This window comes from Aulonocara stuartgranti, assembly GCF_965226115.1.
Source record: "Aulonocara stuartgranti genome assembly, chromosome: 9".
In the NCBI taxonomy this organism is placed as follows: Eukaryota; Metazoa; Chordata; class Actinopteri; order Cichliformes; family Cichlidae; genus Aulonocara; species Aulonocara stuartgranti.
In genome coordinates, this window is record NC_138960.1 from 23,706,539 (window position 1) to 23,722,277 (window position 15,739).

Below are 15,739 nucleotides of genomic sequence, written 5' to 3' on the forward strand. Positions count from 1 at the left end.
AAATTTCTCTCTGACTGCAGCGAGAGACCCCCGAAGACATCATCTCCAGCCCACAGTGCTCATAGTTCAGGTTAGTATCTCTTCTATTATGTGGGATTTCTGGAGTTTTTTTCTTTTTAGTTGATATAAATGCCATAATATCATGTGCAGACAAGCCCACACATCAGTGTCAGTCAGCAGTCTGCAATGAACAGCACTGGAGGGAGGAAAAACAAAGTCAGGCTTCTTTGCTTGTCATCAGTTCATATTTCCTTGCACTCCTTTACCCAGTTCATCCAGTTTAATAGGAGTTAAGAGACGAGAGCCAGCGCAGCTAACACAAGCCCCTCAAAGCACTACTTAAAACAAGATGCTATTACTTCTCAAGCCTGCCAAGATGATTCAGCGATTCAATCTCCGCGCCGCAGCGTTCTGCGGCCAGACCTTAGCTTGATAAAAAGATCTGCAACCTCACCAGTGGCGAAGCACAAACACAACGCTATTTATGTGTCTTGAAAGCTAAGCTCGTGTCTCAAGAAACATTTCATGGAGTATGTAGTTTTCAGAGGGATTTACTTGTCATGCTGTGTTTGAGCAAATCTTCAAAACATCAGAAAAGTTACAGGGTCTTCTTTGATCTCGCCAGACAGCCTCTAACATGAAAAAACGTGAGGATATTCGTTTAATCCCTCACATGCTTCTTGATTGTCACCACCCAGCGTGTCCTTTCAAAATATACATTGTAACCAGTAGTTCAGGTCTGTTCACGCTGTAAATAGATTTGGGGGATTACAAAGACAAAAGTGTGTTCTTTCACTGCGTCATGGTATATGTCAAAAAGAATTTAGGGAGCACTGGTAAGTTTCTCTTAACTAAAATGGATGGACACTACTTTCTTTGTATTTTTTTGTGTTTAAAGGATTGGCTGCTCTTAATTACACGAAAAAATTTGTACTTGCCTCTTGTGGTATCCATTCTTGCAGATGGTTTTCACATTTGCCTCAAATATACAGAGACAGACATTCATTTCATAATTCTGATAAAAATACAGCACAAATGCGTCCTTTCAGAAAGAATTTCCAAGTTACTGTGGATAATACACAGACCTTGAAACTGCTCTCTACCAGAAAATTGGCCCAACTTCAACTATTTATATAGTGAACTAAGATTCCAGGTTAATTGACACACATTTTTGAAAAGATATGTTACTGTAAAACTCAGTGCATGCAGTGTTAATTTAGCTACACAGGACACAAAGTCAAGCTCAGCTGACCTCACTGTCATCCCACATCAGCTGACACCTCTGCTGATATCCTCATGACTAGTTTCAGGTTTATTTAAAAAGGACAATGCACGATAATTAAGATGAGCACTTGGATCCTGTAACTGCAGTCCCTGATGGCATTCATATATGTTAAAAGAAAAAAAAATGGAAGCACATCTGTGTATAGATAAGAGCTAGAAGATGAGGTAATTTCAGCTGTTATTTCCCAAGGGGTCACCACAGCAAATGAATATGCCCTCCCATTTATCCAGGCTTGTTATCGGTACTAGCCTGTGAAACCCCGAGGCTGGATTTGTGTTTCCTGCCAGGCTCGATCTTTTAAGACTTTTGTAAGGCAAATGTGTTAACAACTAAACAACAAAGCCCCTAGATAAGAACCAGGAGAACATAAATACTAAAACAAACACCCTAACTATATAACCTAGCAAACAAAACTTAAAGACCAAGTAACCTGATCAAGTGGGGTGCAGTATTAAAATTGCTTTAGCCCCCCTACAGTTGGTGCTCATTGCAAGCTGCTTTGCAACCCACTCAAGCTCCTCCTTTACATGCTGTGTTTGACAAAACCAATGTTGTCTGTTGTGACTGAACGTGTAGTTCTATAGGGTCATTACATTTCAATCTCATGGTGCAGTTTGAAATATTGCTCTTACTTTCTATTTAGGGACTTCCACCATGGATGTAAGTTACTTTGGTTTCCATGGTTTCAGCCTGTTCTTCATCTTTAGCAGTGACTGAAATAATTAGTTGACAGCCATTTCCAGCTGCAACTAATAAGAGTGTTAACATATCTATAGTACAAATGAAGTAGAAATGATGCCACAAAAATTAGAAGAAATCTTTGCTGAACATTTGGGACATTAGGTCAGAAAAAGTGTGTTTACGGGCATTTACAATCTGCCTGCTAATAAGCAGAGTGAGTGCTTGAAAAAGGAAAAAAAATTATACACTTTAAAGCCTCCCTAATAATGTTTACTAGAATTTTTACAGTTGATAAGAGTAATTATGAGCTTTGATTTCAAAGGTTTTAGTATGTACATATGGCTCGTAATTTTCAGAAAACAAACTTAAGCTGTGCTGTGTGGGTTTTTTTCTTCTTCTCTTGGTCCAGGTGGTTCTCCGGTCTTGTCTCCCAAGAACAGTGCAAGCCCACCAGACAAGGGCTCAGTTCCGCTCAAAGTAAACCTCCTGCAGTTCAGGAAGAATGTTTCTGACCTCAGGATGCAACTGCATCAGATGAGGCAGCTGCAGGCAAGACTTTGTCTCCATTTTAATTAAATTAAACTGTTGCGTTTGTTCACATTTCCAGCTGTGTATATGCATGTGATTAAGTGAGATACCCAAAAAGCCATATATCTCGGTTTACTAGTCCAGGTCCTCTAATAACTTTCACTTTGCTATGTACATCACTTCAGCTCCAGAATCAGGAGGCATTACGGGTGCAGCTGAAGCGGGCAGAGCAGGAAATCAGTATTAAACTTGCAGAAGCAATGCGGCGTATGGAGGACCCTGTTCAGCGACAGAGAGCTGTGGTAGAAGAGGACAGGCACAAGTACTTGGGTCTGGAGGAGCGTGTCCTCACACAGCTCAGGTAAGACTGCTCAGGACTCGCTCATTACCCAACACAACAGATGCTGTTTTGTTTAAATTGTGTCTAAAATGGATAGACACGTTTGTTTGCATTCAACAAAGTTTTTCAAAAGTCTGACAGTTGATGTAGTGCACATATCTGCAACTACATTTGCTGTGCCTTTGTTTATAGGAAGCCCCCAAAAGGCTTCGCTGTTATCAGCTCACCTGAGCCATTCAATCCTAAACGCTTTGACAAGCCAACACCCTCTAAATTACAGCCCACAGGTTTATGCAGGCAAGCTACGCCTGCCTCTCAGAGACAGCGGTCTAAAACAATGGACTCAACTGTGGAGTAATTACTCACCGCCCTGCTCTTATTTGAATTCATTCGCCTCGTCTTGCCAACAGGGAGCAGTAATTGAATCCTTTTTATTTGGATGTTTACAGACAAGGTCAAACAGTGTTGTCTTGCTAGACAGCGGCGAACATATGCTCCAATAAACACAATCATAGCAGTTCTTGGATTCTGGGAAATGAACAGGAGGAAGTCGGGGCACTGAAGCTGTGTTAAGCCCTTTGTTACACTTGGTATGCAGCCATTTGTGAGTCAGCAAAACACAGCTCCTGGCCCCTTAAATAAGGCATGGCAATTAGAGCTGCTTGGCTTTAGAACCATTTGGAGTGCGTGGTGTCAAAACTGCTGCCCTCTTGAGAGAATTCAATCTATCAGACCATATTTTGTAACCTTTTTTTAAAACTCACCCCTTAAAATATGGAAAGTCATACCATAAAAACACAGGAAAACCTTAATGAAGTCACACAGAAAAAGAAAAAAAACGTATTAAATCTGACAGTGGTCATTTTCAGTGGATGAAAGCTGAACAACTGCAGTATTTGAAGCTATTTTCGCCTTAAGTGGAATTCTTGGTGTCCCATACTGCCCGTTTCAGTTCACGAGAAAGAATTATGAAAGGAAGTAAGAAAAGTGCCAAATTCCTCATGCAAATGCAACGCAAGTGGTCTTTAAAGGCTGCCTCCTATACCCTGGCAAACAGAGGGATACATTATTGAACAAACAGTATTTTTGTTCTGGTGGAGGCTTCATAAAAAAGGAAAACTCCATCATTCTCACTACCAAAAAGCCTTTGCATAGAAGGGCATTTAACACACTGTCTCCTTGTTGCCTTTCCTAATCCCTTCAGGGGACTCCTATAAAAGAGTGTTTCTCAAGGGTACCTGGCCACAATGAAATGTGATTTTAGTTCCCTCTCATGCAATCCAACACTGCAGACAATGTTATCATACAGCACATTTCCCTTTGGAACAGCCAGCTTTCTCTAGCACCGGGATGGCTCTCAGGCAGGGTGATATGATTTCTATGTGAGGAAGTGCTTTCTCACAAATAAGCCCTCATTCAGTGTGTAAATATTTGGGGGTTTGGGATAAGACCAGATCCAGTCTAGATTAAGCAATATAGTGTAGACAGGAAAGAGGACTGCACAGTTAAGATGTTTATTCGCAGCTTAAAATATGAATTTTACATATCATATGCACTATTGCTTTTCATGCATCAATCCCAGAGACTTTTCCTACCTTTCCCCAGTTTTGGCTTATGATCTTTAAGAAACATGATTGTATCCTGCCCCCTGGTGTTTATACAGTGCAAACAATCATAATAAGAGCCTGTTTATGCAGGGTTTTTTGGCTTGTTTGTTTTGTTTTGTTTTTCAAGTATACACTCATTAGATGCCAATTTTGGGCCATAATGGCATGATAGCATCACACAGTTTCTGAGAATCTCCCATTTCACCACATCTCACAGGTGCTCTAATGCATTGAGGTCTAGAGACTGAGTACAGAAAACTCATTGTCGTGTAAGAACCCAGCTGGAGATGATTTGAGCTTTGTGACATGGTGTGTTATCCTGCTGGAAGCAATCATCACATGATGGGTACACTGTGGTCATAAAGGGATAGACATGGTCAGTAACAATAGTCAGGTAGCCTGTGGCGTTTAAGCAGTGCTCAATTTGTAGTAAGGTGCTTATACTATTCTATGAAATGAAACCACGTGAACCACTGATACAAAGCAGAATAGATCCATGTTGTTTATGCCCAGTTCTAACCCTAATATCTGAATGTCTAAGCAGAAACTGAGACTTATCAGACCAGGGATTGTTTTTTTTGTTTTGTTTTTTTGTTTTACTCTTCTATTCTCTTAATTTTGGTGAGGCTGTGCCAATTGTAGCATAATTCTGCTGTTCTTAGCTGACAGGAGGCTTCCTGAGATACTGTTGTGTATATCTTGGTCGCAGTGAGTGGTTATTTGAGTTATTGTTGCCTTCCTATCAGTTCAAAGCAGATTGGCCATTCTCCTTTGACTTCTGGCATCTTCAGGCATTTTCGCCCAGATAACTGCCACTTACTGGATATTTTCTCATTTTCAGACTATTTTCTGTAACCCGTAGAGAAAGCTGTGTGGGAAAATCTCAGTAGATCAACAGTTTCTGAAATATTCAACCCAGCCTGTTTGGTACTAACAACCACGCCACATTCAGATTCATTTATATTACCTTTTTTCCCCGCCCTGGTGCTCAATTTGAACTGCAGCAGGTCATCTTGACCATGTCTACATGCTGCAACGCGATTGGCTGATTAGATATTTGCAGATACGAACAGGTGTACCCATCAAAGTGGCCAGTGAGTGAATTTGTCAGGCAGTTTTTTTTTTTAAAGTCACTCAACTCTAAATTACTTTCCCTTTTTTTCTGCAGCGAGCTGGAACAGTATGTAGGTTCTCTGCAGAATGACTCAGCCACAACACACAGAGCAGTGACCCTAAAAGATGTGGAAGAGGGAGCCGTAACCCTGAGGAAGGTGGGAGAATCTCTGGCAGGGCTTAAAGGTATGGTGACTGCCTTCCCATCACATTAATGTTCATTACTCCAGTATACTTGCATTATCATTCAGGTTTGCGCAGCAAAAATCCATGCCAAATACAAGCAATTTTTCACAAAAAATCACATTGTAATTAACATTTCTCAATTAAAGAGAAAAGGATTATGAGCAGAAATATTCTAAAATAGGAGTATTTTACAATTTTTTTCCTCTCTGTTTAAATTTCATCAGGAGAGTTCCCAGCCCTTCAAGCCAGAATGCGGGCTGTGCTCAGGGTGGAAGTAGAAGCTGTCAAGTTTTTGAAAGAAGAGCCCCACAAATTGGACAGTATGCTGAAAAGGGTGAAGAGCTTGACCGACACACTCAGCAGCCTGAGAAGGTAGGGGGGAAATGGAGAATGAAAAGATAAAGCAGGGAAAAATGAGAAGATGTGTTGGAGTATGGGAGCTGAGTGCGAGAGGGGGAATTGAAGATGAAAACAAAAAGCACTTTGCGGGGCTCCTCGATGGGGTCTATGATGTGGGAGATTGTACCGTTTGATTATAGTGGCAAGCCAGCCTTCATCCCATCAAAGAGGTCATTCTGTGCGGACAGATGGCTTTGGCGTCCAGATTTACTTCCATCACCTTCACTCAACCGATAAGTGAATTAATTTGGTGGGCAATGCAGCACCTAATTTCCATTTTAATACAGATGCCAAACTGGCTCTTGACTTTTCTCTTGTTCTCCCTCTGTTTTTTTTTTTAACCAAAAATATGCCCTGTTGCCAAACCCACCTGTTGCATTATAGATTTTGTGATGGTTTATCCCTCATGTCATTAAATATGTAGTATTATTTGTCTACTTTACAGCAAGATTTGATGTAGTATAGTCCTAATAACAGTTTTAAAAGACCATAACTTGCGAATACAAATTTCTGAGCGTTGTTGCGCAAACATTTCTTTCGCCAGTGTTTCTGTATGATGTGTATTTCTTATTGTTTCCCTTCCCTCTGCAGGTGTGCTACTGAGTTTTCTCAGAAAGGGCCTGAGCTTTCCAGTAATGCCACAGTGGACAACAGCCCCGCAGTAGCAGTAGACACCCCTGCAGATGTTTCTCCAGCACCAGGCCAACCTGACTCAACCTCAGCCCCGCTAGAGCCTCAGAGCTCCACCATCAAATCCGAGGTGATGCCTTCATCCCCGGTGGTCATCCATCATGTCCAGAGCTCCCCGGTCCACATTCAGCAGTCCCAGCAATCTGCGGCTTTGACATCTCAACCTAGTCCCCCAGCCACACCTAGCCCCACTCATATCTCCAGTCCCAACCTTAGCAAGAGTCAAGACCGTGAGGCTCCCAAAGCGGTTGACACAGATCCACCGAGTCCCACCCGCTACAAAAAGACTCATGGGAACAGTAATGGAACAGCCAGCCAGGATCTTGTGATAGAAGAGCTTCAGAGCAGTAAGGAAAAGAACAAAAGCAGAGCTGTTTCCATAAAGGTATGTTTACCCACCTTGTAATTTTCATTTACGTGTATATGCTGACATTAGCCGTGCTAATACTCAGTTTATTTTATGAGTGTCCTGAAAATCTCTAATGTATTTAATGTATTGTTTTTGTTTAGAAATAATAGTCCCTCATTTAGTTTGCACTTCTGACAGCCGTAAACTTTCTCTGACTATTTGGTATGTTTTTTTGTCTGCACTGTCCAGGCGGCAGAGAAAGAGTGGGAAGAGAGGAGGCAGAATATGGGTCATTATGATGGAAAAGAGTTTGAGAAGATCCTACAAGAGGCTCAGGCAAACATGATGAAGGGAATTCCAAGTCTAGAGGTGGAAGAGAACACAGCACTGCCTGCTGCTGGTATTGTAGAAGAAGACATTCACAACCCTGTTGAGCTACCATCAGGTAGAAATCACACACAAATGTAACTTAAACAACTTCTTTTTTTGCTTTATCTACACACCTTAATGTTGTTTCCTATTGCCCTGTATGACAGAAGAGCCCCAGTCAGGCCCTCAATCAGACAAACCAGCAAAGAAGGGGTCCGAGAAACTCCCTAAGCCTCTGGTGGAGAAATCTGCCAAGCCAGCACTAGAGAAACTCTCCAAAACTGCCATCAAGCCAGCAGCCACTGAAAGTTTGACAAAACAGGGGTCTGAAAAGCCAAACAAGTCCCCACCACCGCCTCCGCCAAGGAAAACCTACCCCAGCTCCAGCTCAGGCATGACCACTACACGCTCTGGTGAGGTCGTCTACACCAACAGGAAGGAGTCTGTCTCGACTCAGGTTGGTGCTTTAAAAGGTTGGAGAGAGTAAAGAAAACCATTCTTGTGTCTGTGCGCTAAGCGTAGAGCCAAGTGGGGTTTAGTTAAGCCACTGCATTAAAACTGGAAGAAAAGGGGAAAGAGCTATTTAGGCTTTCTCCAAAGTGTAAAGGTTGCCATTTTCAGGAGAGATACTGTTTAACTCTGTCTTTACGCTCATCCAACATGAATGCAGTATCCATTTTCATTTCCACAAACTTTGCTGCTTGTTAAAAATACAAGAATAATTTCCCTCACATTATTTCTCACAGGAGGGCGAAGAGGAGGCCCCACCTCCCTCTCCCCAACCCAAGCCCACCAAGGTTGCACCGGAGACCAAGCCGAAGCCAGCCACTCCCCCCCTGGTTACGAGAGAAGAGGAAGATGAAGGGGACAAGATCATGGCAGAGCTCCAGGTTAGATCCATATACAACACGCACACTCACACGCTCCTTTCAAACATGCGCAAATACAATCAATTTAACCGACATATGGAAATTAGGATGCTGGATTTGATTGATTTCTGCGTTGTGGGAGTGGGTTGCTTATCATTTTTTCCTGTGGTGGGTGACTTCCTTGGAAGTGGCAAAGGATGGGTGCTGACAGCTGCCAAAGAAATAACTTTCATTGAACTTTACTGCACTTGTGGCGTTTTACAGCTGTGCAGTTGTGAAGATGCTCCTCAAAACCCTTGTCCCGTTGTTCCCCTCACCTTTCTCCACTCTTCAGGTTTTCCAGAAGTGCACAGTTAAGGATGTAGGGGTGAAAAATTTGGTAGAGCCCACCGCTCGAATTGAACCACAAATCAGAGAGCTAAGACCGGGGGCTTTATTACCCCTCAAAGAGAAAAAGGTAAAATATATGTCCCGGTGCAGCTGCCCAGCTAACTGCCTGCCTTTGCCAACTGTATAAAACAATCAATGGCTGTGTCTTAACACTCCTCTGCTCTTGCTTTTGCTCGAGAGAAACCTGTAGCAGCTGCCTCCACAAAGCTTCCTTTCCTTGCTGCCTGAGTTTTCCTCCCTCTTTTGATCCTGCTGGATATCAGAGCTTTAATTTTTTTTTTTCAGGATTAAGTCTGCATAAAATTGAGCTTCTGAAAAGATGCTGTGTCTTCTGTATGCCTGGTCTAGACTATGATGTGTTTCAGAACTCTCACTTGTCTTTTCATCCAAATCAATAAAAACCTCAGCACTGTACCTTACATGCTATTAAATCGTCTCGTGTCTTTCTTTAATGACATTTGACAATTGCTTGATATGCCCTAGATTTTTGACAATTGAAAGAACATCAGTAAAATGCACTGTAGACACAATCTATTTTTGCAGACTTGGTTCACTAGAGGTCAGCCTGACCACTTTGCATGCTCCTTCTCCTCTCCTATACTTTTCTGAGGAATGACTTTTCCGTTTCTCTTTGCACAACTTCATCTCAGTTCGCTTTTCCCAGCTTTACACCTCCCTAACCAATCATTTGATACATGTTGAGTATTACTTTTTTTTAGTCGAAACGATAAAGCAAATAGGACTAGGTGTGTGAAGTGCATCAACTTTTACTAGATTTGAAAAGATGAACTGGAAGTATCTGCTCTCTGAGAGAAACAAATAGGAGGTATGCTATTTGGTTAAGCTTACAATCACAGTAAATAGTACATTACATTAAAGTTTACTGTTTTGCTGAAATTTTAAAAATTTTAATTATTTCACTGAAAAAAAGAGAAACAAGTTAGGAACATAAACTGTATTTAAAGATGTACATAGGCTCTGTGATGTCGTCGTCCGTCCCCCCCCCCAGAGCCCCGCCCAAAAAAAGCATCTTATCAATTAAAGGTTGATAAGTTGGTTAAAGGTTAACCATACCCTAAAACATATAACAATTTACAAAATAAGCTGCATGCACCATTAAAGACTCAAAAGTTCCAAATGAGACTAAGCTCATCATTAATGTGTTTAATGAGGTCATAAATTAACTAAAAAATAAGATAAATATGTCACAGACTTTTATTGAACAGTCACAATTTAGCAGTCTCCCCCTGCTGGTCATTAGAAAGAATGCAGGTTTAAGGCACTTCCACATTTTCCACTTTTTAGATGCTGAGTCTACAGCTGGCTTTTAAATATAGTATAATGATGTAAAACTCGATATGTGAAATAAAAAACAGAAAAAATATTTAATTCAGTTTTATATTTATATTATGTGATTTATATATTTATACATCCATCAACATGAATTATATTTTAGTTTGGCTTTTCAAAGCTCTGTACTATGTGCATTTTTATGTAGGATTTAATACTGTAACAGTATAAAAAAGCAGTTGTGAAAGGTAATTGACCAATCTTGTAGTTTTGACGCCGCAGATCGTTCTGCAACCAAATGTGATTTCACAGTTAATCCAGCACAGCCTGGCACGCCAGTTACACTGTAATATTATTCCCCCACACACTGTCCTAGCAGAGCTCAGAGCCCAGTCGAGAGGATAAAGATCCAGACACAGACGAAAATGGGAATACAACTGTTCGACAGAGCCAAGGGGTATGTATGACTTTTAACTACATATACTATAATCACATATGTTTAACTTATACTCTAGCGTTAGAAAGCTATGAAACATTGACACATTTTTAAATTTCACAATCACAGGTCATATATTATGTGACGGGCCAGATTCCCAAAGATCATCCACCCCCATCGCGACTGGAAGACACCAACGACCATCACAGAGAGCCCCCACAGTCTCCGACACAGGTGTCAAATGTCAATGTTAATGACATTTCTCCAAGCCAGCAGCAGCAACAACAGCAGCGGCCACCACTGTCTCCAACACCCAAATCACCCCCACCTATATCACCTAAACCTGTGGGACTTAATGCTTTTAAACTGCCAAAGAAGCATGTTAAACGCTCTGAATCCATGAAGACCAGTGCAGAAATGCAGAAGGGAAAAATCCTTAAAGTTCATACAGAAAAGAAAAGTAAGCTCGTCCAGGAGCCTGTTTCGTCTAGTAAGAATATAGTAACTGACCCAGTGGCGACCACAAAAACAGGTGCTGTTAAAGCAGCACCTAAACGGTATGGTGCTCCATCCAAAAAGACTTCTGACGAGAACAGCAGTCCACCTAAAAACACTATTGATGATCTTGATGGGGGTGCTAGTCTCAGTCCTGACTTGCCTGGAGAAGAGGCACCTCCACCCCCAGACAACATTGCATTTATGATCACCAACACCAAGGTTCAGCCACTGTCTTGTGGAGAGTACCAAGAACTGGTCAATGCCAAAAAAGGAAGTGTGCAGACTGTTACTGTAGGCAATGCAGCGAATCGAGGAAACACCACAGCTGATCCTTCAGTGCCGCAGGATAACGGCTTCAACAAGAAGCCTGTCATCATCATCTTTGATGAGCCGATGGATATCCGTTCAGCTTACAAGCGCCTTTCTACCATCTTTGAATGCGAGGAGGAACTGGAGAGGATGCTTGCAGAAGAGCGCATTGAGGAGGAGAGTGAGGAATCCGATACAGAGAGAAGTAGTGGGCTGCCGGTCATCGCAGAAGGGGCTGAGATGGTTGGTGGCAAAAAAATCAGCAGCTCACAGGGAGCTACAGATCATGCCAGCCTATCATCTTCATCCTCTTCTTCGATATCTGAACTAACAGACAACGGGGTAAACTTAGATTCAAATGGAGACTCCAAGGATGGGAAGAAGAAATTCAAGTTCAAGTTCCCTAAGAAACAGCTGGCAGCACTGACTCAGGCCATTCGCACAGGCACCAAGTCAGGCAAGAAGACGCTACAGGTGGTTGTGTATGAAGATGAAGAAGAATCCGATGGTACAATCAGGCAGCACAAAGAAGCGAAGAGATATGAGATTACGCGCTCAAAATCCTTTGCAGATACTCCCAGGGGAACAGACACTGCCCCGCTGAAAAAGCAGAACTCCGAAGCTCTCGGCAGGACGGATGAGATTCGGAAGAACACCTACAAGACGCTAGACAGCCTGGAGCAGACCATCAAGCAGCTAGAGACCACGATTAGTGAGATGGGACCACGCTCCCCTGATGAGTCGGTTAACACCGAGGAAGCAAATACAGGGAATGGGAAAAGCTCAGTCGGAGTAGGGCTGAAGAGGTCGTCCTCTCTGCCTACCTCCAAAGGGTCTGGCCCTAAGGTACCTAGCAAAAATTCACTGCAGAAGAAGCCTAAACCTCAGCTCCTTCCACGCCCTGTAATCAACCCTTCTACCACCACCAACACCAACACTGTCCCCAGTGTCCCCAGCACCGTACAACAGGTCTCTCTTTAGCTCTTGTTGTTCCCGGAGGCTTTGGGTTTCTTCTCTTTCAGTTTTCTAACTTACCTCCACTCCCACCTTAACCACTGAAATTACAAAATCATTAATCCCCTCCCCCCACAGGTGCTTGGAAATGGAAATGACTCCCCTCTTCAGTACAAAATCATGGTGACATGATTGGGTGTGGCATTTTTTTTGGTTCCTGGCTACCATCTTTCTTCTTCAGTTTATTGCTAAAACTCAAGAGGTTTTCAGCAAGTGGCACACTCATCATCAGAGACACTGTCATGATGATCAAGCTCTAATTATCCTTGTTCTTGACTGCATGCCTTGTGTTTAATGGCTTTGTGGTCCCACTGGGTGCATGATCTTTCACTGGCGTTGATTGTTGACGTATTGAATGAACGGGGATTTTTTTGGGGTGTTTTAAACCTGTTAGTGCCTCGACTTTTCATACTTCCTATTTGGTGTGTTTTTTCTATCTTTTTTTTTATTTTCTGTTTTGTTTTTCATTTGGATCCCCTGCAGAATACCAGTGTCGCTTCCCCTACTAGTCGGATGCCCGTCCCTTTGTCTGCGAAGTCCAGGCAGTCACCGGGTACAACTGACAAAGCAGGAAAACAGCAAAAACTGCAGGACGCTCAGAGGCAGTTCCGACAGGTAGTTTTACTGTAGGGTCTTAACAGAGACTACAGGGAACAAATATAGGGAATCGAAAGCATGTGGCATATGAGGGAGGGTGGGGGTGGGAAGACTTCCAAAGCTGTGAGGTTTCAAGTGTTGTGGAAAAAAAAAAAGTCACGATAGTGGCGACTGTGGATCTGTTCACGTTTCTCTCGAGTCTGCTCTGACACGAAGGCATGTTTGACTCTTGACTGTTATCCCCATAACATCACTGTACTGTATGCTTCTGCATGTCCACACTGCTCATGGTTTTCACTGTGTTGGTGGCTAAAAAAAAAAAAAGAAGGAAAAAAGGCGGAGACAAACGGAATCCTATCCTGTCATCATCTGAGTTGTCATCACATCTCCAATTCCCATCACAGCTGAGTTCCTAAACAGTGTTGCCAAGCCCTAAGATGCTTATGGCTATGTTTGATACAAACTTATCTGACTTTTTAAAAACATTTTTTGGCTATGCTCCTCCCTTCTCACAATGCACCTCTGCTCAAACCCAACATCACTGCACAGCTTACTTAACCCCAAGGTGATACATTCTCTTACCGTCAAGACTTCGGCATAACCCACCCACCTTGCATCGTCACTTTCACTGGAACACTGGCCCACATTTTCCCCTATCTGCTATCACTCTTCAAACACCTAACCCTATTACCTAATTCTCTCCGGACCTCTTACGCGTATCTATTCTCTGAAATGTCTCCAACACTCTTCCCAAGGCCTAACAATCCCTCTAACAAACAGCCACTCTGTAGAGAGACCCATCCTGTCTGCCATTGCACTGTCTAACCTTTGCCTGGTTCTGTTTCTTGGTAACATGTCTGTCAGTTCAGTTTCTCACCTTTTGTGCAACCCAGTAAAAAAAAAAGACAGCTTTTGTATCTGGGTATTTTTATTGGTTTTTTTTGTTTTGTTTTTTGGTGTCTTTTAGTTCTGTCTTAGTTATATTAATGCTTGTGTAGTCATAGTGTCTGTCCATGTAATTAACTTGTAGTTTTGTTTAACATTGTCTTGCCTTTTTTAATTGTATTATTTTACCAGTTTTCTTTTTTTGACAACAAGTATCTGTTTTGGCATCTCTGTTTACAGGCTAACGGAAGTGCTAAAAGAGTGGGAGGGGATCATAAAACGACTTCCCCTACTATACCCATCTCTAAAATCCCTGCTTTTTATCCTAGCTCTACTAAAGGCAGCTCCCAGTCCACACAGAATTCAGATGCTACTAACCCCATTAACCCTTCTTCCTCTTCCTCCTTTGTGACAAAGTCCTCCATTCTGTCCTCTCACCCACCTCGTTCCAGCTCCCTACCTTCCACCCATATCCCCTCCCTGTCAAACGGATCCCTCAAACTTCCCACACCCTCACAGCACACAGGTAAAGCTCTCTCGTTTTCCTCGCAGAATGGTCGAGTCCACTCCTCCTCCTCTTCATTCTCCTCCTCCTCCTCATCCTCTTCCCCCTCCCCTCTGTCGCCCACACCTTTGGGCCCAGGTGGAAAGAGCATCCGCACCATACACACCCCCAGCTTCACCAGCTACAGGTCCCACAACGGCAGCAGCGGCAAATCCTCCATCCCAACAGCCACAGCAGCTAAGGACACTACTTAGCCCCATTATCACCCCTCTGGCTTTTACAGCATAGCAGGTAGACCTGATCATATTTTATATTGGTTTTGGATTGTTGTTCATTTTCTTTTTATTAAAGTTTTTTTTTTTTTTTGTAAAAGTATTAAGTGATGGACTCAAATCATGTTTTTCCTTTGACACTGGCATTCACACACTGCTACTTTTATCTTCATTTTCACATTTTGGATCATGCTTACTTGGATATCGATTCTCTCTTGAAGGCGTTCCAGATGACAGAATATTTTGCAATGTAACTATAAACGATTTAGTGTTGCCACTTTGTAGCTGAAGTGGAAGGCTTTCATGGTGTTCAAAAATGTATTTTCTTGCTGTAGCTATGAGTAGGGAATAGAGAGTTGATGTACAATCACAAAATATCATGTAAAAAAAAATTGTGTTATATTTTTTTGAAACAAGAGATTGAATAACCGTAGTATATTTAATCTTCTATATTTCCTATGTTGCCGGACATTCGACGCTGCCCTTGTAAATGCCTTTTTCTGAATGTATACACGATGTATACAGACATTTTAAACTCATTAGTAACTTTAGTTTTTTAAGAGTATTTTCTCATGTTTCCACCCATTTGAACTGCCGGTTTATTTTACAGATTTACAACAGGTATACTAAATAATAAAAGTTTTCATTTTATTGTGCCTATTTGCCAAAGTTGTTGTATAATGACTCACTTCAAGCCTAACTCAGTCATGACCTTTTAGGGGAATTTACATGCAATCTGTGTGGATGGCCGAAGTGTGGACCTCAGTGTTTGCACTGCTGGTTTCGGTTTGTTAAGTTAACATGTATTGTTGTTTAAATGTACTTAAGTCAAAGTGATAAACCTGTTCTACCACGTGTACATAAAAGCTTCTACTAAGAAAAAAAGTAGTTTTGTTAACATACCAAAGTTTATTTGTATGCATGCCTTTTGATTACTTTAGGAGAGTGGTGTAAAAGACGACGTTTGCACAGATAGATTTTGTAAATATTTGATTTTCTCTCATTTTTTTTGTAAAGCTTTAAATCATGCTATAAAGAAACTATGTAATAAAGACAAAAGTGTGTTGGAGTAGTAATAAAGACTTGCATGCTTGTAGTGCATCAGGCTTCCGTGGCTTTTTCAAGTT

At 41.9% G+C, this 15,739-nt stretch overlaps 1 protein-coding gene across 16 annotated transcripts in view; it reads left to right on the forward strand.

The window, feature by feature from the left end:
- kiaa1217 (KIAA1217 ortholog) overlaps window positions 1-15,713 on the forward strand; it is a 169,649-nt gene extending 153,936 nt beyond the window's left edge. For 7 of the 16 annotated variants that reach the window (XM_082546037.1, XM_082546034.1, XM_082546033.1 and 4 more), the window contains 14 exons: window positions 21-70; window positions 2,376-2,515; window positions 2,680-2,855; window positions 5,610-5,740; window positions 5,965-6,112; window positions 6,731-7,214; window positions 7,428-7,623; window positions 7,715-8,004; window positions 8,294-8,437; window positions 8,751-8,873; window positions 10,473-10,553; window positions 10,662-12,308; window positions 12,837-12,968; window positions 14,076-15,713. In XM_082546037.1, coding sequence (XP_082402163.1) covers window positions 21-70; window positions 2,376-2,515; window positions 2,680-2,855; window positions 5,610-5,740; window positions 5,965-6,112; window positions 6,731-7,214; window positions 7,428-7,623; window positions 7,715-8,004; window positions 8,294-8,437; window positions 8,751-8,873; window positions 10,473-10,553; window positions 10,662-12,308; window positions 12,837-12,968; window positions 14,076-14,594 — 4,261 coding nt within the window. In that variant the 3' untranslated portion in view covers window positions 14,595-15,713. The remainder of the gene's footprint in view (window positions 1-20; window positions 71-2,375; window positions 2,516-2,679; window positions 2,856-5,609; window positions 5,741-5,964; window positions 6,113-6,730; window positions 7,215-7,427; window positions 7,624-7,714; window positions 8,005-8,293; window positions 8,438-8,750; window positions 8,874-10,472; window positions 10,554-10,661; window positions 12,309-12,836; window positions 12,969-14,075) is intronic. The other 9 variants (XM_082546042.1, XM_082546044.1, XM_082546045.1 and 6 more) reach the window with 8 other exon arrangements.
- The last annotated feature ends 26 nt before the right edge of the window (window positions 15,714-15,739 follow it).